Raw genomic sequence first — 23,287 nt, 5'->3', positions numbered from 1 at the left:
CCTGGCGTTTAGTTGAATATCCTAAGAACCACCATCTTCACTGACATTCATGTACTAATATTGCCAGTTGAAGGAGTCACTATAATGATTCTTACATCAGCTAACAATTTCAGAATTCTCTTTTCTTACTGTCTTCAGAGTCCATTTGAATTCCACAGCAAAGTATCAATACTATGACTTTAAACTCACATCAGTATTTGAACAAAGGCAACATTCCGCACCTCTTTTTATTCACAAGATGCCCTCCAAATGGTTCATTTCAAAGAAAATCCACAAAGACTCTCTTCCACTAAAATTATTTAACAAAATGATGTTGCCAGCATTGATGACATCTACAAATGATGAAACCCGAAAGTATTTTAGGCATTGTCACGGTCTTTGAAATAAGCATCATCCTTTAGTTTATATATTGAGTTTAATTCACTAAATGTAAGGAATGTATGCTTGTCTTAGTTTTTTTTTTTTCTTTCTTTCTTTTTTTTTTTTTTTTATGAAACATCAGTAAGATTTCATTAGTTGTAGGAAGTGGTAGGCCAAGGCAAGAAAGAGTATATATTTACATCATTTCCTGGTCTTCAGCATCAGAAGTAATGATACCATACTTACATCAATGTTTAAAAAGGAGGCTTCATTTTCTGCATATGCACATTTTAAACTGAACAGAAGTTTACACTTTAGAAATATAGGGATACTGATAGGGAATTTCTGAACGAATTTATTAGGAGGTGAAAAGTGGTAGTTCAAGCCTATTTTGTTTTCTCAACACGTTGCATGTTTTTATTTATTTTTTCTTCTTTTTCTTTTATGCATTCTTATGTTTACTTTGTCTTTATTAAATTTAACACTAGAAAAACTAAAAACAATATATATAGCTTGCAAGACTCCAAGTAAGAAACATAGATGGAATACCAAAGTATACAGGAAGACATATTAAGCAAAAAACAAGAAACAAAACAAAAAAACCCCAGTATTTATAGAAACGTCAATTTCAATTAGGATTTCTAGAAAATGTGTCCGTCTCAGAAGGGGTAACAACTTAAACTAATAAAACACGTCAGAGAAGCTGCAAAATCATATATTGTTTTGATTTTTGATTTGAATATAGTTGACACACATGTTACATAGGTTTCACGTGTACAACATAGTGATTCAACCTCTCTGTGTGCTATGCTATGCTGTCTACAAGCATAGCTACCATCTTTCACAATACAATGTCATGGCAATATAACTGACTATATTCCTATGCTGTACTCTTATTCCCGTGGTTTATTCATCCTATAACTGGAAGTCTGTATCTCCGCTTCTCCTTCACCAGTTTTGCCTATCCCACCATCTTCCTCCCCTCTGGGGAAGCTTTTTGTTCTCTGTATTTTTAGGTCTGATTCTGCTTGTTTGTTTGTTTCCTTGTTGTTTTGTTTTCTAGATTGTACATATGAGTGAAATCATTATGGCGTTTTTAATTATCAGTCTGACTTACTTCACTTAGCACAATACCTGCTAGGCCCATCCATGTTGTCACAAATGGTATGATCTTATCCTTTTTATGTCTGTGTAATATTCCTGTATGTGTGTGACCTCTTAATTATCCATTTGTCTATCAATGACATCTAGCTTGCTTCTATAGCTTGGCTATTATAAAAATGCTTCAATAAACATAGGGTTATATATATCTTTTCAAATTCATGTTTTTGTTTTCTTTGAGTAAATACCCAATAGTGGAATTACTGTATCCTATGGTTTTTCTATTTTTAGTTTTTTGAGGAAACTGTGTACTGTTTCCCACAGTGGCTGAACCAGTTAACCTACCCACCAACAGGGCGGGAGAGTTTCTTTTTCTCCATATCATTGCTAACATGTGTAATTTCTCATCTTTTTTGTTTTTGTCATTCTGATGGTTGTAAGGTAATGTCTCATTGTGGTTTTGATGTGCATTTTCCTGATGATTATCGATGTTGAACATCTTTTCATATGTCTGTTGGCCATCTGTGTTTTGTTTGGAAAATGTCTATTCAAGTCCTCTACCCATTTTTTAATGGGATTGTTGTTTTTGTTTTTGTTTTTGTTTTTGTTTTTGGTGTTGTGTAAGTTCTTTGTTTTGGACATTAATTGCATATAAGATATATCATTTACAAATATTTTCTCCCATTCTCCATTTTGTTTTGTTGATGGTTTTCTTCACTATGCATATCTTTTTATTTTGATATAGTCCCACTAGTTTATTTTTGCTTTTTTCCCCATTCCTTAGGAAAATCTTAGGATTTTTATGGTATCAGGCCTCACATCTAGGTCTTTAATTCATTTTGAGTTTATTCTTATATATGGTATAACACAGTGGTCTGGTTCATTCTTTTGCAGGTAGCTGGCCAGTTTTCCCAGGACCATTTATTGAAGAGATTGTCTTTGCCCCATTTTATACTCTTGTATCCTTTGTCATAGATTAATTGATCATATAAGCAAGGGTTTATTTCTGAACTCTCTATTGTATTGATCTATGTGTCTAGTTGGTGCCAGTTCCATACTGTTTTAATGATGACAGCTTTGTAGTGTATCTTAAAATCTGGAATTATGATAGATCCAGCCTTGTTCCTCATTCTCATGATTGCTTTGCCTACTTCAGGGTCTTTTGTGGTTCCATACAAATTTTAGTACTTTTGTTCTAGTTCAGTGAAAAATGCTACTGGTATTTTGATAGCATTGCATTGAATCTGTAGATTGCTTTGGGTAGTATAAACATTTTAACAATATTATTCTTCGAGTCCATGAACATGGAATATCTTTCCATTTGTTTGTGTTGTCTTCAATTTCTTTTATCAGTGTTTTATAGTTTTTAGAGTGCAGATCTTTCACTTCTTTAAGTTTATTCCTAGGTATTTTGTTTATTTATTTTTGGTGCAGTTCTAAATGGATTAGTTTCCTTAATTTCTCTTTCTGTTACTTTGTTATTAGTGCATAAAAACATTACTGCTTTCTGAGTATTAATTTTGTATCCTGAAACTTTACTGAATTCATCTCTTACTTCTAATAGATTTTCTACTGTAGTTGTACAACTTATGAGTTTACCTTTCTTCCTTAACAATATGGATACCCCATTTTCTTTCTTTCTTTCTTTCTTTCTTTCTTTCTTTCTTTCTTTCTTTCTTTGTCTGGTTGTGGTGCCTGGGGCTTTGGGTATTATGTTCACTAAAAGTGGAGAGAATGAGCCTTTTTGTTTTGTTGTTGATCTTAGAGGAAAAGCTCTCAGTTTTTCACCTTTGAGTATAAAGTTAGCTGCAAATTTTTCATATGTGGTTTTTATTATGTTGACGTATATTCTCCCTATACCCACTTAGTTTTTATCATAAACAAATGTCAAATTTTGCAAAATGCTTTTTCCGCATCTATTGAGATGATCACATGATTTTTATTTTTGTTTTTAAGTTTGAACATAATCTTAAATAACGTTTTTTTTAAATTCCTCCACATTTTATGTATATGCTGTCATGTCTTACATATTTTTAAAAAGTTTATTTTGACAGTGAGCATGCACATGTGTGTGAGTGGGGGTGGGGCAGAGAGAGAGGGAGAGAGAATCCTAAACAGGCACAGCCCTACCAGGACAGAGCCTGACATGGGGCTGGATTCCACAACTGTGAGATCATGACCTGAGGTAGACTCAGAGGCTTTGATGACTGAGCTACCCAAGTGCCCCATTTTATATATTTTTACTCATAATTTTCTTGTTCTTTATTTTCGAGTATATTCTCTGCCTCCCCATTTTGCTTGACATTCTGTGTTGTTGCTGTAGATTAGGAAGAGTAGATACTTGTAAACTTGGAAGAATGGACTGTGTCTCCATCTCTCTTGCTTTCTCTCTTTTTTCTCTCTTCTGTATCTTTTGCCATTCTCTCTGTCTTTTGTTGTGCATAGGCTGTTCAGTCAGCCCTCAGTTCTTCAAGAATTGCTCTCTAAATGGGTATAATATGATGCTGTGTTCTATGGAGGAGGTGAGTTCACAGTCTTTCTACATCACCATCTTGGACCAAAACACTTATTTATGATTTTCTTTAAAAAAAAAAATTCCCTTTTACAGAGGCATCTGTTAGACATGTGTCCACTGCTAACTGAAGACCCAGAATATCAAAGGGCCAGCATTCTTTCAAATTTAAAGACTAGGGATGTTTCCTGGAAATCACTTCAGTAACTCTACAATTAAAATTTGCATACATATTTTTTGCACATTAGCCTTTATCAGTGGGAATTGTTTACAGCACTTTAATGAGACTAAAATAAAGGCATTCACTTAAATTCTGAATACTCAGATTTGTCCACAGGATTTGTGAACAGGAAAGAAAGCAGAAAGGGGAGTAATTCATTTTATAGTTAAGAAAACTAAAGCAGACACATCATTGAGTTTCACAAAGTTAGACAGTAGGCTATGTTAAGTCTAGAACATAAAGAACCTTAAGCCATTTATCTTCGGAAATAAAGTCAGAAGGATTAATTCTCTCATTAATACTTTCTGGCCACAGTTTGTAGTTAGGGAAGTACAAGACTTTTTGGCCTATAAATTAAGTTTCACCCATTCCCTAAAGAATAATGAAAATAGCTAAATACAAATATAAATAACCCGAAATAATCTGTGGTGGGATGCAGCTTGTCTTATGAAGTGTCTGAATTTTTTACATCACCAAAGAAGTCATCTTTAGTTTCCTTAACCCACAGAAAATAAACTAAGCAATCAAATTGTAGGAAAATCTCATATGAATAGACAGATAGGTTGTAAGTATTTTCCTCTGCCCCATATTTTAAAAAAGTGTTTATATATTTACATACACACATAAGCTAATCCTAAAGTATGCTTGTTTTCAATTTGATTTAAAAATCTCAACTCTTTCCTTTATGACCTAAAAATTAAGCCCATATACATGACTTGAGTTGGAAAGCAAATCTTTTGTAATAGTACATAAACCATCTCCTGACAATATTAGTAACCACTTCCTAAATTCCATGTTATATTTACTTTACCAAACAGGAAATGCAAATTCTCCTTCTTTGTTATTCTTCCATTAAAGATATACCACTTCATTGAATTAGGGACTTTTGTTGAATACAAGCCAACCATTAAAAGAGATTATGAGTACCAAATACACATATACATCTTACCCCTTTCATTCTTAAAAGTGTGGAAGAATAGAAGAGAATAGGAGAGAATTAGAAAACATCTAAGCAGTCCTGTTCTAAGACAAGAGGACACTCAGCACTTTTCCAGGGCCCCACACTTACATGGGCTTTCATTTGTATTTTACTCCCCAAACATTATTTTATCTTGAAAATATTAGGAATTGGCTTGCATATATGTATTTCAGTTCTTGATACTGGTCATTTATCTGAGATTCTTCTTTAGAACCGATGATATATACAGCAAATTAATTGGAAGTTACATTTAACATTTCTTTCCTATCTCCTAATTTTTTCTCCCTACCTCCCTGCCCCGCCCCCCCTTCTTTTTAGTAATAGCTAAATTGATAATACAAATTTAGAAAGGATCTGTTTGCGGAGATTAGTGAAAATATAGCAAGAAAGGTAATTTTTTAATGATAAAGAGTTTTTATTTATATTGTAGGATTTCCTGAGTGTATAAGTTTGATATTTGTTTACACACACTGAGGATAGAGGGAAGAACAGGAGACCACTGTGGTCCCCCCATCAACAGCGTCACTCCATAGAGCTGGAGCTGTGAACTGGTTGCAAAAAAACAGGGGGCAGTAATAAGGGAGAACTAAAGTGGAAAGTTATGAAGAAATACAGATAAGTGTTAATTTTATTATTGTTTATTATGCAGCCACTATTGTTAAGTATATCATTAAATGATCATTTAAGCCAACAATAATCTTGTAAATTGGATGCTATTTTTTATCTACATTTCAAAAGTATGGAAACAGAGCTTACAAATATTAAATAACCTGCTCAGGATCACACAGCTATCAAATGGCAGCACCAAGTTGTGGAATCAGGCAATCTAGCCCCGGAAATGTATCCCTTCTCAATGTCTTCCTCCCTCCCATCTTCTCTCAGTTGAATCCAACATATTTCTTTATCATTATTTGTCTTCCCAGGCGAGAAGAAGCTGGTTTCTATTCAGAAAAATTTCAGCTGCATTATCAAATTTTTTTTTAAATAATGAGATAAATATGTATAAGCTGGGAGAAAGTAAATTTAACAAGCATTTATCTAAGTGCTTGACAAAAGGTAATTACTTTTATTCTTTTATCAACACTGTGATGTAGGAATTTTATTTTCCCCATTTTGCAGAACAAATTAAGCAGCAAAGTAAACTGCTAAGTAGAGATGCTAGGATTTGCACCAAGGCAGTCTGGCACCAGAATCTGTCTTAACAGGGGTTGACTTGTCCATGAGGCACATGGACACAATGCCAAGGGCCCACCATATTTTAGGAAGACAAAAAATGTTTTAATCTGAATTTTTTTTCTAAAATCAGAAGCAAAAAAAGAACATTATAACATTGATTATATAATAAATACAATGAATATGATAATATTGAACATATAATAATGATTCCTTACGCCAACATGGACTCAAAATATAATAATATAATTTTATGTATGTATGTATGTATTTATTTTTCAGTGAAGGAAACAGCCCATGAAAGCAAATGCATTCACAGCCCACAGATGTCGAACTATAGCCATGTTCTTAGCTGCTTTGCTATGTTGACTCTCATTAATATATAAAGTTCATGGGTGCCTGGGTGGCTCAGTAGGTTAAGCATCTGACTTCAGCTCAGGTCATGATCTCATTGTTCCTGAGTTTGAGGCCTGCAGCAGGCTTTCTGCTGTCAGCACAGAGCCTGCTTCAGATCCTCTGTTCCCCGTCTCTCTCTGCCCCTTCCCCACAAAGCATGCATGCACTCTCCCTCTCAAAAATAGACATTAAAAAAATAATAAAATAAAACAAATAAATAAATAAATAAATTTCACATTCAAACATTCTTCAATTTAGTTGTGGAAATAATTTTCTCCCATAATTACCTACTTATTATTTAGCATTCTTCCTATTTCCCAGTTAATGGCATTCCATCCACTCTTTTCTAACCAAAAGGAATTAAGAAACATGAATCTTCCTTTTCATGCAGATATCATTCATTACTATTAAACCCCAGACTCAAAATCATAAGACAAAGTGCTTTTGGACAATAAAATGTAGCTGAGGTCAATTTCACAAAGCATAAGACTGAAATCAAGTAAATTATTTCACTAGGCCTCATTAATTCTATGGAGTGCCACATTTGGTGGTGGGGGTAGGGGTTGATAACATAGATCTGAAAATACTCTGAAAATTAAAAGACAGTTTAAATGTCGCATCCTGATCTGTACTGATGTCTGGCCTTGTTACAGTCTACATTTATTTTACTTTTTGTGTGAACACCCATGCTTTACTAGACAAATAGTATTATGTTACATTCCAAAGTTCCATACCCTTTGAATGTTATTCAGTACTCACTGTATTAAGGTATGTATTTATTTTCTTTGCTCTGCAAAAATAATAAGGGTTTCAAACAAGAGATTGAGGGCCCATACTTTGTTTTGAGGATTCAGGTTATAATAGTAGTTCCCCACTTCCAGCTCTCAGTCAGGTGCCTGTATAGAAAAATCTTTTCGTGCATTGTTATGTATTGCATATTCATGCCCCTCCCCTCAATTCATATGTTGAAATCCTACTCCCCCAATATGATGATATTAGGAGGTCAGGCCTTTGGGAGATAATTAGAATTAGATGAGGTCATGAGAGTAAAGCACTCGTGAATAGGATTAATGTCCTTATAAAAGTTGCAAGAATGCTGGCTTCCTGTCTCTGCCCTCTGCTGTATAAGAATGCAAGAGAAGGCGGGAATTTGTGAACAGAAGAGGGCTCTCCGTGGCATATGACCATGTTGGTGTCAAGATCTCGGATTTCTAGACTCCAGAACTGTGAGAAATAAATTCTTAATGTTTATGGGTTGCCCCACGTATGTTTATTACAGCAGCTTGAATAGACTAAGGCACATACATACACATACAAACATACTTATATAATACAAGCATGTTATGAGATCACAATAATTTATAGAAGTTTTTCAAGTATATGCCCTTTGTACTTTAAAATTTTTTGCTTTATTTTTTAATGTTTATTTATTTTTGAGAGAAAGAGACAGAGTATGAGCAGAAGAGGGGCAGAGAGAGGGAGACAGAATTGAAAGCAGGCTCCAGGCTCTGAGCTGTCAGTACAGAGCCTGATGTGGGGCTCCAATTCACCAGCAGTAAGATCATGACCTGAGCTGAGTCGGATGCTCAACTGACTAAGCCACCCAGGCACCCCTTGTTTTTTTAATGTATTTTTTTATAAAATAATTTTACAGTCAAAGGTAAGTAGTTCCCCTCTCCTCTGACATCCACCTATCCCTACCCTTGCCTTTTTTGTTATTTTTGGGTTCTTATCCGGTAGAAGACTGTTAGCTTTCTGTTAAATCTTATATAGGTTTTTTTGTTTTGTTCTCGTTTGTCTATTTATTTATTTATTTGTTTTGTAATTTTATCAATCCCCAGTCGAGAGAACTGATGAACTACTCAACTCTTTGTAAAGAACGCTCTGTCATTCTGAGTGACAATTTATTCTTTTCCTGAGTGAATTCGTTAAGGCTTTAGGTGCCACAGAGACTGAGACTTAGGACCCTACAGATGGAAAAAACAAAACTGGAGATAGAAGAAAGGACTCAGGGGAAGCAAGGTGGGTGGAGGGAATCATTTCATCAATATTAATTGGTACCAATTTTCTATTATTCTTATTATAGCCTTTTCTTAGAAAAGAACATCTTTTATGTCCACATGGTGATATTTAATCAGTATAATTAGTAGCCCTAGTGGTAGACTCCTTCTACCTGCTGCTTTGCTGCTTTGTTTTTGCTCTAATAATTTACACAAGGATTTCACAAACCATAATCCATAGAGCTTTAGTCCTATAAAATATTCTGCCAAGGAAAAATATTAGATGTTCAAATACTTCTGGTAAGTTCATTGTACTGTCTCAACCCCGCCCCCCACCATTTCCATCTCTAGGCACTAAACCACCTCCACTGAGATTTATTTCACTGGGAACATTAGCATAAGGCACATTAGCATATTAAAGGCTCTGATAAGTGCCAAAGGGTTATTTGTTTTGCTTTATTTTAAAGTGATTTAATTGCATTCAACTCAGCTTTTCTTAAATTTTCCCCCTGGCAACTTTTTCCCCCCCAGATAACCCCTATTAGTATTCCAAGATAATATCCTTCCCTCAGGACAAACTTTGGGAAACTGTGTTCCATTTATTGTGCAACCACAGTTATCAAGATTACACATTAGAAAGTGCTTGAAATCAGACTTGAGCAATTATTCAGCAACCATTTATCCATGGTCTTGAGGTGAATGGGAGTCAAATGAGCTGAGGTTGACGGCTCTTTTCCTCCATGTGCTGGCTCTACTGACTGTGGGTGAATCCTTTCACTTTGTGGGTATCAGTTTCCTTGACTATAAAGCGGGACCCTAATATTGCTGTGGCTGGACTGTCCTCCGTATCCAATGGGAAAATCAAGCAGTCTGTCAAGTGCTTAGTGCGCAGAGCAGAACTCGGTGTTTTTCTTCCCAGCCATCTCTCACGTTGCTCCATTCACAAATGAACGGTTCAAAATTAGCAACAATAAAATTCCAATTAAAAAAAAAAATCTTTTTTTCCCCTTCAGGTTCTTATAAATTCTGAGAAAGACATCTACTTTACTTATCTTGGGTTAGTGGGTTAGTGATTTCCATGGCTACTGAAAAATAATTTTACAGGAGACTAATTGCAAAGCAGATCAATTTTTTGAATGAACGTCCTTGAAAATGTCTCTTTAATTTCCATTTAATTGGAACAGATTCATCTGCCGTCCTTATTCATGCAAAACTCCCATTTGACACCACTTAGTTCCAAACTAAATGAGGTAATGTAAACGCTAAAAGCAGCATCACTGCATAGAAACACAAATATTCGGCTCATACTCTGGTCCACAACTGAAAAAGTGAGGAAAAGGGGACTCAGTGGCAAAACAAAGCCTGGGATCCCAACACTGAAAAGCGAAACCTTAACTGAAAGCATAAAAGAAAAAAAAGTAGAATTATAGGCCTTGTCATGACATTTGGAGACAGGATTTGTAGAAGAGAGTAAAAGATTCCATCTTGCTTTGAACGTACTTCTACATTAACTCTATTCCTTCAATGTGTACATGGTACATGCTTAGTTCAAGCCAAGTCCAGTTCTAGGCAGGCTTGTAAATAAAATAATCATCAAGTCCACTGGGATGCCCTCTACCCTCCAGAGCTTACATCTTGTGTAGGTGGAGGAGAGGGCAAAGGTCAGGAAGCAAACAAAAACTAGGCACATAGGTACACAAGAGAGAAAATTGTAAACAAGCTAAATCCTCTGATGAAAATAAAACAGATTAATATGCTGGAGAGAGAGAGTTAGGAGAAACATGGGGAGATGTCATGAAAGTCCCCTCTAAAGAGGAGTTTTGCTATTAATGTATCTCTCCTTTAGTTTATGCCTTTCATTTGTTTGTGGGACGACCTATTATCTGCACATTTCTCATATAACACAGTGCCTGGTACACTGTGGCAATGAATGGCAAACAGAGAATTTAATATGAGGACATAAATTTAAACTTCAGCCTAAGGGATTTAGTTTAGTTATTACTGGACATATCCCAATCCTGAAGTGTTAAATCCCTAAATGGCTTTGTTACTTTAAGGTCTGGATTTCCTTTCTGTCTTAGTCTGCTCAGGCTGCCATTACAAAATACCATAGAAAAGGGGGGCCTGGGTGGCTCAGTTGGTTAGACATCCACCTCTTGATCTCAGCTCAGGTCTTGATCTCAGGGTGAGTTTAAGCCCCATTGGGCTCCACCCTGGACCAGAAGCCTACTTAAAATATAGCAACAAGCAAACAAACTACAGAACAGATGCCTTAAATGACTGAAATTTATTTTCTCACAATTCCTAATATTGGAAATCCACTATCACAGTCCCAGCTTGATCATGCTTTAGTGATCTCTCTTCCTGGCTTGGCTTTCCACTGTGTGCTCACAGGGCTTGCTATGAGGAAAGAGGGGGAAGAGGAAGACGGAAGACAGTAGAAAGGAGAGAGGCATGTGGGGAGGGAAGAAGGGGAAAAAAAAAGGGATGGAGGGAGAGAGAGGATGAGGGAGATTGGGAAAGAGATAGCTTTCTCTTTCTCTTGAATCCCTTTTTCTTTCTCATAAAACCAACTAATATGTCTTGAAGGCCTCACTGTCATGACCTAATCTAACCCTAATTACCTCCCAAAGCCCTTGTCTTCCAATCCTGTCACATTCACTTAGGGCTTCAACATATGCATTTTCAGGGGGATATCAATATTTAGCCCATAACATTGTTTTAGCAGCTTTAAAAATAGGATGTGTTTACTAAATTGTTCCAGTCATCACTCAATTACCTGTAGAAATACAGCCGTGAATAAGATAAAGTCCCTTTTGCCCTAGAGCCTTAAGTCTAATTGTAGAAGCCATTTTGCATAAATTAGAATGGCAAATAAATCTGTTCAATGTGTGATAGATTAGACATTTTCTTTAAATTTTGTAATGTTTATTTATTTTAAAGAGAGAGAGACAGAGCACAAGCAGGGGAGGGACAGAGAGAAAAGGAGACACAGAATCTGAAGCACACAGGCTCTGAGCTATCAGCACAGATACGTGGGGCTCGAACTCATGAACCACAAAATCATGACCCAAGCTGAAATCAGACACTCAACCAACTGAGCCACCCAGTCACCCCAGATTAGACATTTTTAAGAGAAAAAGTTCTTACAAGTAAGCTTCTAACTGGCCCCCAAATGATCATGGACGCCTGATACTCACAGCTTTGTGCCATCATCAATCTCTCACATCTTACTGGTCTATGTGGCCAGTAGCATAAGGTAGAATTGATGGTTTGTCATTTCCAAGATTATATTGTACAAGACTGTGGCCTCCTTCTTGAGCTTTCTCTCTTTTGGATTATTTGTACTTGAGAAGTCATGCCATGAGCAGCAGTAGGGAGAAAACCACAGGGTTTAAAAAACTGAGCTATATAGCTAATAGTCATAAGGAACTGAGACTGCAAACCACCACATGAGCGAGCTTAGGGGACGATTCTTTTCTAGATGACTGCAGCTCTAGCCCACAGCTTGACGACAATCTCAAGAGAGACCCTGAACCTGGAAACACCCAACTAAGTTGCTTCTAGATTCTTAATTGATAGATACTATGAAGTAATAATTATAGATTGATTTAAGCTGCTAAATTGGGGGGGGGGGCGTTTGTTACTCAGTATGGAGAACCAATGCAAGTCTTAGATTGCGGATAGTTTGAGAAACAATGGTGGTGTGGAGCATTCTTGACTATTAGATATTGAAGGTAAGTAAGAAGTAGCTAGTTCTTATTAAGCATGGCTGGATGTGTTAGAAAATAAGACCAATTATGGCACTGTAACAAACTAGATGAGCTGTTGATACTTCTTCCAGCTGTAAGATCAAATTATCCAGAATCCAAGCACTGTTATCTCCCATTACGTCAGGAATGAGTCAAATAACAAGAGCTATTTATAATGAATGTCATGGCCTTTTCCTGTATTTTAACCGATAACACTTATTATTTTAATAATTCTGAGTAGATTTCAGTAGGAGTGGGTGTGAGAATGTGTGTATGTACAGGAAAAAAATATCGGTTTTAACTCTAAGTGCAAAAATTATTTTTAGATATCCTCCATACACATACCTGAGGCATGGGATTCTGCTTCCTGAATGCCTTTCTGATAATGCCTTCCTTTATTGATTCAAATGATCCTCCTCTTTCTTAACAAGGGTAAGACTTTCATTCATAAGTAACTTCTTTTCTGGGTGGAACAGGTTGCCTGGAAATACATTTGATAAACCAATAAGCACTGATAATATTTGACAGGATAGAAACAGAGAGTGCCTTCAATTTCGAATACAAAAGTGAGCCAAGACTAAAAACCTGAGTTTTATTTAGAGTTGTCATGCAGATACAAAGAAGATTTGTAGCTTTCTTTGATGTGCTTACATGAAATGCCTATAGTCAAACGGCTATTTTTAAACTTGAGAGGAAATTCAGGACAAAAGGAACATTTTAAATATAAAAGGGAATTCGGAAAGATCACAAAGAAGTGAAATCACGATTACAAAGTTCAAAGACACATTGTTCTTCAAATGCCAAGAAGCTGACTTAAGTATCATTGGTGACCCTCATTCAAGGGAGACTTTCTAGGTTTTAAGGAAGCTATGGACATGAGGCCATTCTTTTGCCACCTTTTCAGAAAATGCTGTGTTTTGGGAAATCATTCTTTTTTACTTTCTTGAGATGAACTCCTGTGTGTGCATTCTTGTCAAGCAACATTTTCTCTCTTTCAACTACTACGCTACACTTTGTGAACTTAATAAGGAGATCTTAATAGCAAGATCATTGGCCTCTTGTGTCAGGAATCAAGTCAGCCAAACCACCAGAGACCAGGGAGAGGATTTTGATGTGTCAGTCCCCTGCCTGCGCAGGAGAAATACTGGAGACCAGGAATTGGCCCCCACATAGATAGGAAGGTAAAAAATTGTTCTAAACATGGGTAAGAAGTCAGGCTGAGTGTTCCCAGGTGTCAAGGACAGTTCTAAAAGTCATCCCTAAAGTCATAGGATATAAATATGGCATATTTAGGCCAATGAGGACTAACAGAGTGAGATCTACTGTCTTATGTCATAGTAAAGTTCCAACAGATAAGAAAGGCAACTTTTATGGAGTTCCAACTCTGCAGTTTAAGTACAATGGCTCATTTCTTCCTCACAGCATTTTTGAAAAATAGGTTTTATATACATTATATAAATTTACAAGTTGAGTCTTAGATAAAGTGATTTGACTCGTGTTAGAGTCAGTATTCAAATCCATGACTTTCTGATGCCAAGTTCTGTTACTACTAGATGGTATTTTCCCCCATGTGGTTGAGGTCAACACAGCCATTGATTAAAAATAAGAAAATTGGGGGATTGCTTTTGTAAGGGATCTCAGGGCATCTACTACAAACCCTTGATTTAATACATTTTTTAAAAATAGGTCACATTGATACAAGCTATGATTCTGAATTCTGTATTTCAGATACATTAATGTTGGTCATATAAATATCAAAGCCTTAGAAATCACAAAGAATGTTTTCTTAAAAAATGAATTAAATGTACAAATATGAAAAAATATATGTAGTTGAATGCCACTTTCAATTTTCCTTTTGACAATAATTTTAAGAGCAAAGTTTTATCTAAAAACCATTTGTACGTGGGTAATCAATCAGCCCTTTTCAATTGTCCAGTAAACTTTTGTTTTCAGAAAGTAATTGCTCATAACATTGCTTCAATATTTGAAATTTGTTTATATTTGTACAGTAAGGCAGTTCAGCAGGATGTTGTCCATTTACTGATTCTTTCATCCTGCAGCAAGCATTAAACACCTTCTATATGCCTTCTATGACTAAGAACACACTCGTAATCAAGATCCTAATGAGTTTATCAAATGAAGTACAGTCTGAAACATTTACACATAACTTAGGACTATGGAAAAATACCGGCTTTGAGAGCCCATAAGGAGTTCTCCTAATTCTACTTTGGGGATCATAACAAGATAAAACAAACCCTTTCCAGGAAGACTTTCTCGAAAAGGTACTTTATGAATATCCCTACCAATGTCTAATACACATAAAAGGTTAACTTGTTAATGATTTAAATTTTTCTAAATCAAACTGTATCCCAGAAGAATAAAACTCCATTTCTAAAATGGACTTTTAAAAGCCTTTTTTCCTTTGTTAACTAACCTTTTACATTTGAGGAAAGCAGGGAAACCACACCTGTATCTCTTGCGGTGGTTCAGAAAACAACTCTAAGAGTAGAGCTTGGTGACCTTTGTTGTTTTATTGTTTATTTTATTTTTTTATTTTATTTTATTTTAGCTATTTAAAGTTGCTAATACCATGCTTTCAATTCTAAAAGATATGCAAGGTGTCCTTTTTTAAAGGAAGGCAAATGATTTGTATTTTGTTCTTTGCTTATCAGTTATTCCAAACCATGTATCACCTAGAAGTTAAGACCCCTGACCAACAACATATATTGCTGTTCTACAAATGAGAACGCCTATGATTCTTACAAAACAAATTATAATTTAAACTACTAATTCATTCATTCTTTTAATGGATTAAAGAAATAGGACTATAATACAAGCATATTGTAACAAGCCATTGTAAGTTCTAGAAGAAAAATTTAGTTACTTTTTATGTCACACCTCCAATCTTATCTACTGGAGGTACAATAAAAGATGGATATGTGTCTTTCTTTTTGATGATAAAAAGAATCAATATGTTAGGGGCACCAGGGTGGCTCATTCGGTTAAGCATCCAACTTCAGCTCGGGTCATGATCTCGCAGTCTGTGGGTTCGAGCCCCATGTCGGGCTCTGTGCTGACAGCTTGGAGCCTGGAGCCTGCTCTGGATTCTGTGTCTCCCTTCTCCCTCTGTCCCTCCCCAACTCACGCTGTGTCACTCTCTGTCTTTCAAAAATGAATAAATGTTAACAAAATTTTTAAAGAATCAATATGTATAGATAAATACAGTATCCATAAAAAGAAAAAAAAGAACTATAAATATATATTATACATTCTCAGTTGGCAGTGATATTGCCCCCAAGTGTTGAAAATTGATTCTTGGAGGAATGGATGTTAGGTATTACAATTGTTTTTGACTCTCCCAAAAATTACAGGACATGAACAGATATACAGTGTCTCTGTGGTATTAAAATTTAATGGGAGGAGGGCAATTAGGGATAAAAAAAAGTCTGAAAGGGCTTCTTGGGGGGCAATAATGAAAAATGTTGAGAAACATTGGTATATATATATATATATATATATATATATATATGTGTGTGTATCCGTATTTGTGTATATAAGTACACTTTTATGTACATTATTTTTTTTTTATTTTGAACAAAAATAGGATATATTATTCTCTCTATTCTCTTTGTTCACTTGACATGATCTGTCACATGTAAATCAGGGCTGACATATGCAAATACTTAAAAGAGTTCAGGTGAGTAACATAACAAGAAAAACCAGGGGTTGGGGAAGAGTATAGACCATAGCAAAATTGAGAGCCCATGCTCCTTTACCCTTTACCTCTTAAGGAGTAGCAGTGTCCAGCTCCAGCTAATAGTTGCCATGAAAGAATATTCTCTGATTTGACAAACAATACTAGAAGTCTGAATTAAAAAAAAAAAGTGTTAATTCATTTTTGAGAGGCAGAGAGAGACACAGTGTCATTGAGGGAGGGGCACAGAGAGAGGGAGACACAGAAGAGACATTTCTCCAAAGAAGACATCCAGATGGCCAACAGACACATGAAAGGATGCTTAACATCGCTCATCGTCATGTAAATGCAAATTAAAACCACGGTGAGGTCTCATGTCACTCCTGTCAGAATGGCTAAAATTCAAAACACAAGAAACAACAAGTGTTGGGGAAAATTTGTAGGAAAAGAAGCTCGCATGCACTGTTGGTGGGAATGCAAACTGGTACAGCCATTATGGAAAACAGGATGGAGTTTCCTCCAAAAGTTAAAAATCAAACTACCCCTGTTCAGGACTACTGAATTAGAAACTCTATGGATCTATCCAGTAAGCAGAATGTTTAATAAGGAATTTCTCATGCAATTTCAAGTTTGAGGACCAAGGACATTGCATACTTTTTAATGGATACATAACAGAATTGAACTCCAAAATGTGAAAGCATCACACTTTGTTAAAACCATTCCCTTATTATGCCACATCTTCTTTATCCATTCCTCAATCAGTTGATGGACATTTGGGCTGCTTTCCTATTTTGGCTACTGTAAATAATGCTGCTGTAAACATAGTTGCTGCATATATCCCTTTGAATTAGTGTTCTTGGGGGCACCTGGGTGGCGCAGTCGGTTAAACGTCCGACTTCAGCCAGGTCACGATCTCGCGGTCCGTGAGTTCGAGCCCCGCGTCGGGCTCTGGGCTGATGGCTCGGAGCCTGGAGCCTGTTTCCGATTCTGTGTCTCGCTCTCTCTCTGCCCCTCCCCCGTTCATGCTCTGTCTCTCTCTGTCCCAAAAATAAATAAACGTTGAAAAAAAAAAAATTTAAAAAAAAAAAAAAAGAATTAGTGTTCTTGTATTATTTGGGTAAATAGCCAGTAGTGCCATTGCTGGATCATAAGGTAGTTTTATTTTTTAACTTTTGAGGAAACGCCATCCTGTTTTCCACAGTGGCTGTACCAGTTTGCATTCCCACCAACAATGCATGAGAGCTTCTTTTCCTAAAATTTTCCCCAACACTTGTTGTTTCTTGTGTTTTGGATTTTAGCCATTCTGAAATGTCTGTTCATATCTTCTCCCCATTTTTAATTCGATTATTTGTTTTTTGGGTGTTGAGTTTTATAAGTTCTATACATATTTTGCATACTAACCCTTTATTGGATATGTCACTTGCAAAATCTTCTCCCATTTCACAGGTTGTCTTTTTAGTTTTGTTTATTCTTTCCTTCACTGTGTCTAATTTTAGGATCTAATAGATATTGTCCATTTTAGGATCTAGTAGGTATTGTAAACTTATTTTAAAAATGTTGCAGAGAGGCACCTGGGTGGTCAGTCGGTTAAGTATCCAACTTCAGCTCAAGTCATGATCTCGTGGTTCCTGAGTTCCAGCCTCGCATCAGGGTTTCTGCCGTCCACACAGAGCTCACTTCGGATCCAGATCCTCTGTCTCCCTCTCTCTCTGGCCCTCCCCCCTGCTCTCCCTTTCTCTGTCTCTCAAAAATAAATAAGCATTTTAAAAAATGTTGCAGAAAGTCAAACTCTGACCAGCAATATATGTGAGCATGCTTATCCCAACATTGACATCCCTGGGTATTAGAACATTTTTTAATGCTCTTCATTTTTTTAATGTGTATAATGTTCTGACTTAGAAGGCAGCTAAGAATTTTTTTCTAAATTTTCTTTTTTCTTTTTCTTTCTTTTTCCTTCCTTTTCTTTCTCTCTTTCTTTCCCTCTCTCCTTTCTTTCCCTCTCTCTCCTTTTTCCCCCTTCCTTCCTTCCTTCTTTCTTTCTTTCTTTCTTTCTTTCTTTCTTTCTTTCTTTCTCTTTCTCTCTCTCTCTCCCTCTCTCTCTCTTTCTCCCTCTCTCTCTCCCTCTCTCCCTCTCTCTCTCTTTCTCCCTCTCTCTTTCTCTTTTTCTTTCAGAAAGAGAGAAAGGGACAGAGAGAATCTTAAGCAGGCTCCATGCCCAGCCGACTTGGGGCTGGATATTATGACTAACCGCGAAATCATGACCTAAGCTGAAATCGAGATTTGAAGGCTTAAAAAACTGAGCCACCTAGGTGCCCTGAGAAGTTTTTAGTCATGTGTTTGCATTTCCTTCTCTCAGAGAGTTTGCAGATATCCCCAAGCTGACAGTGGCAGGGTTGAGAGGTGAGTCAACACATTGTACACAGTGTCAATTTTTTTCATATCCTTACCTTCTTCCTAGGGTCCACCCTCCCATCAAATCCCTGTTTTCTTCTCACAGGGAGCCCACTAAGCCATTCATTATTTTGCACCATTCTGGCAGGTCTCTAAGTTTTCCTTTGGAATTATATTCATTTGTTTATTTCCTTTGCCCATTTACCTACTTAATAGTCTATTTTTTCCTTATCAATTTGATGTAGTTCTGTGAAAACTAGGCCATTAACAATTTGCTTTATATAATATTGTTAAGAAATGAATTATGAAAGCTACTATTTTACTTAATTAACCTAATTTGAGCAAATTTAATTCTAATCATATTAATCATTTAAAACAACTAGTATCATTTTTCTTTTTTGCTGCTTTTAGAAACTCTATTTAACATCATGCATTTTCAGTATAATGCTATAATAAGTTAACTGCAGAAAAGCCACTAATGAATATTATTTTACTTTATTAACTCACAGCAAAGGAACTATAAAGCTTTAAGTAGCTTATATGAAAGTTAAAAACTTTCCAAACTTAGAAATGAATTTTTTTTTTTTTGAGGGGCGAGGGGTCTTTCTCTCAAGAGCTCCTATTTCAAGACCCATATGGGATTTCAAAATACAAGTAAATAAATGTCAAAGCCTCTTGGCCTCTGCTCTGCCATTCTTTGCCTGAAATCCTGCCAAAATGAAATTTTCCATTCAAGGACTGGCATTTACTAAGCTGATTTTTTTAAAGACTCACTTTCAGAAGTAGTGGAAATTCTGTGCAACTTTTGACGTTCCTCTCTGTGGATAGAACAGCTGCCTCTGTAGACACTTTCCACAATGGTAACTTTTTTTGAAAAACAGATTTTTAGTCCTTCCAATTCTTCAGCAACTGGGTCTATTGGCTTTTCCTAGTGCCAAGCATAAAAGATAAACAGCAGTCAAACTAAAAGCTGGTGTTTCACTAGGTATAGCAGCACAAACAGGAAAGAAAGAGAAAGGACAGAAGAGAAAGTGGGAGAGAGGAGAATGGTCTAAAAGTTCACTTGCTGGAGGGGCAAGTGAGATAAATCTCAGAAAAATTGTCTCAACAAAACTGAGCTGTAGTGAGACTGGCTATCTGCTTATTCACATAACACCATTTTCAGTTACTGTTAAGATCAAATAGTTAAGAACTGAGTGCGTTTAAAGAATCCAAGGGGGAAATATGGACCCCCCCTCAGAACAAAGTAAAGTGTTAGGATTAGGGTGCCACTTCTGTTTGCCCAGTGTTGGTGGGAAAAAGGGAGAGTGCTTTTGGGAGCCTGTGAAAGAGTGGGGACTGGGAAATGGAAACTAAAATTGTCAGCCAGCAAAATCCTGCAGTATTCCTGAGTGAAACTTTAAAAAGTTAACAAGAAACTGCGATAAATTCAAGGTAAAAATGAAAATTACAGGAAGTTAGGTGAGAAAACTGAAATCCATCTGAAATCGAACTGTTTGCACTTCTAAAAGCAATGGCTTGAAGCAGCAAGTTACTAGTCTGTCTTGAGGCTTTCTTCCCAACCTACTTAATTTTCGAAAAGCCTTTCACTGCTTTTCTCATAGAGAGTACACCCTGAGATTATCTCCATGCGAGCCTTCCTTTAATTTCCGACTTCTTTTCCTCTTGTCAGACCTAAGGCTCCTTTTCCTCATAGAGTATTTGCCCAGCGACGAATCACAGAGGAGGTAGCGAGGTAGAAAAAAGTTTTGTGGTTTGGGAAACTTAGGCCTTTGTTGTGTCATTTCCCTTGCCCCTCCACGCCCCCAACCACGTGACCAGGAAAGGCCGGAATTTTGTGAATGGAGCCGAAAGGTTGCTGCTGGGGCGGGAGAAGCTCCGCCCCTTCCCTGGAGCGGCCAATCTCTTAGCGGAGCGCTGCGAGGTCAGCAATAAACAACAATGGGCTGGGAAACCACGAGACGTTATTGGCTGCGGCAAGAACCTCGCGGGGGCCTACCCTGAAGCTCCACCCCTTCCCGGTTACCCTGGATACCCGTCCGGCTCTGGCTGCTGAGGTCTTCGGAAACTGTTGCTCACGTTACAGAGGCTGGGTTATCCCGGGAATGCTGGGCGGCGGGACACCCTTGCTATTGGCTCCCCGCCTGATTGCACCCTCAGAATGCACCCCAGAGCGTCTCTATCCTGCGTTGCGAACCCGACTGTGCACAGAACCCCTCTCTGACCCGGGTTAAAATGGAGTTCCCGCTCAAAATGCTTGTAGGTGCGCGCGTTTGCACCGGCTACTCTGATTTACTAGTTTCAGGGAATGCGTTGTGGGTGTCCTTGTTGTCCACAGTTATTGGGTGTTTCCCCAGTAACACTTTTTCTGTTGTTTATTACAAAAAAATTTTTTTTTTTGGCGTAGGTATTTACCCTTCTGTTTCCCTCCATGGGTCCAGAATTGAGTCTTATGTGCTCACACTCTCATTTTAATGCGTCTCCATAGCGTTCCATTTAAGGAACGAAACTTTATAGAAATTGAGAACTACAGCACGTTTCCCTACGGGCGGAACAGCTGCCGGAAACGTCCTTTGGTCTGGTCGCCATCAGTATCACAAGTGAATTTCAACACAGTGCACCAAGTCCCTGGTCAGATCCCCACGGCCTCCCATCCACTGTTGGGCCGAGGCTGCTTTCTAACGACTTTTTACAGCCCCAAGCCTCCTAGGCGCGTCAGGGATAGTGGTTTCAGAGTCGCAACCCTCACTTTTTAATGTCCCGAGCATTGTCCTTGAAACCCGAGCCCCAACCCCGCTCGCCCCCACTCCCGGCTGGGGCTGTTTAAAAGCTGGAGAGGAAGTGAAAGCGTCAAGTACAGTAAGTGACACCCTCCGCCTCCTTGTATACATAACAAAAGCTCAGGAAACGTTCGAGTCCCTAGGATATCCGAGCCACCCCATTCCCTCCCCGCTCCTCCCCTCCTCCATAGTGGACTGGAAGCACCTTGTCCCAGTACACACGTGGGACACATTTGTTTTTTATAGTTTTCTTCACCTAGGTTGCTCTGTGGTCCTGCTAATTCTTCCTCCCAATGCACCCCCTCCTGACAAGCAATTCCTCAGCTCCCAGGTGATTTTACTCATGGATTCTTTATTTTACTGTCCCATGAACGATAATATCTTGTTTTACTTGAGGGATGGCTGATAAAATGAAATATTTTTGACAAACCATTATGGTGGTGCTGGATGTTGAAAAACAGGGGAAGAATTTGGGCCAAAAGCTTAGTGGGAACGAGGCTATAGAGCGAGGTGGGTTCGTTATCAGGTTAAAAGTACAGGGGGCTGGAGATCTTGAGGGAGGCGATTCGGAGGAGTAAGGAGGCACAGGCTTGGTGGATCGCACTTCAGGGTATGTATCCGAACCGAACAAAAGTGCTTTAGGAAATCAGCCCAGTAGTGGACCTAACACACCAGTAAGGAGAACTAGCGACACATGGCTTCAGTGTCCCGGACGCCTTAACAATAAGCAGCGGCTTAGGAAGGCAGCTGATTTCCTCTTAGGCGTTTGCTGACTGTGGACCCAGCGCCAGCCCGCGGAACATCCCTGTAGGAAGAGGGGCGCGAGAGATCCACGAGAAGGGGCAGCAAGCCGCCTGATTGACAGCTCGAAATCTGATCTTGTGAAAGAGACGCGGAGCCAATGGGAGGCAGCGATCCATCAGTTTGGATTGGAGGCCCCTGGAGGAGAAGTAGAGGAAAAACCACCGAATTGAGCTCTGTCAGAGGCGCTTTCGGCTTCCAAGGGGGAAGTGCTGGGCGATAATTAATGTTTTTATTAAATTTGGAGGGAATTTTTTGCAGCCGTTCGCCTAGCGTGGCCTTCAGGTGGGTCTTTCCAACAACTTTTTATGTCTCTCCAGATAATTGCATGGTTGTGGGTTGCAAAAACTATCCTTATGAAAGAGGTGTCTCCGTCTCTCTAGTCCCGTTAGGTGCAAAGCAAGTCTCGTTGATCGCCATTGCTAGTTTTGCACACGTTTGCGAATCAGAGCTGCCCGGGGTACACCGACCGCGCAGGGAAACATCGAGAGTGTAAATAAATACATCGCCTCTTGTTCGGATTTTTGCTACTGCCGAAAATATGTAAATTGTGAACTCTCTTGGCTCTCTTTGGATCCAGGTGAAGGAGGCTGTGTAGGGAGGGTTATTTTTTGTGAATGGGACTGTCTGAGGGTAATTAGCTATGCAAATTCAAGAGCTTCATTCATGATTTTTTTTTTTTTTTAGCCTAAAAGCCATCTTGTTCCCCTCTAGGTTGATAGAAGTCCACATCCCGAGGAAATCTCCAGCTAAATGCTCAAAATATAAAACACTGAGCTGAGCTTTGCGAAGAGCAGCAGAATGGATGGATTTTATGACCAGCAAGTGCCTTACATGGTCACCAATGTGAGTGATCAGTTCGAAAGTTGCTGTTTATAAACTTGACTCCAACGGAGGCGGGGGGGAGGAGAGAGAGAATGAGAAGGGAGGGGGTAAGGGGGTTGGGATTGCAGATACTTTATCTGCTTTGTTGCCACTGTAGGGCGACTGTGCTTCTAGAAGCCCAGTCTTCAAAATGAGCTTACCTTTCAGTGACTTGGATAAGGCATAGTTTTGTTTTTAAGACCCCCCCCCCTTTTTTTTTTCTGATTAAAGTGCCCAAGATGAGTGGAAGAGGAGACGGAGGGC

General features: G+C 38.0%; 1 protein-coding gene across 1 annotated transcript in view; it reads left to right on the top strand.

Moving 5' to 3' along the window:
• The first annotated feature begins 22,886 nt into the window (after nucleotides 1-22,886).
• The window catches only part of ETV1 (ETS variant transcription factor 1), an 88,540-nt gene continuing 88,139 nt past the window's right edge, over nucleotides 22,887-23,287 (top strand). The window contains exon 1 of the mRNA XM_047096145.1: nucleotides 22,887-23,005. Within this exon, the coding sequence (XP_046952101.1) occupies nucleotides 22,961-23,005 (45 nt within the window). The 5' untranslated portion in view covers nucleotides 22,887-22,960. The remainder of the gene's footprint in view (nucleotides 23,006-23,287) is intronic.

The sequence above is a fragment of the Lynx rufus genome, unplaced genomic scaffold (assembly GCF_022079265.1).
Source record: "Lynx rufus isolate CCGP_SWC_20201006 ecotype Redwood Valley unplaced genomic scaffold, mLynRuf1.p SCAF_4, whole genome shotgun sequence".
Lineage (NCBI taxonomy): Eukaryota > Metazoa > Chordata > Mammalia > Carnivora > Felidae > Lynx > Lynx rufus.
The sequence above is the reverse complement of the archived record's forward strand: the minus strand, read 5'-3'. Positions and strand labels throughout refer to the sequence as shown.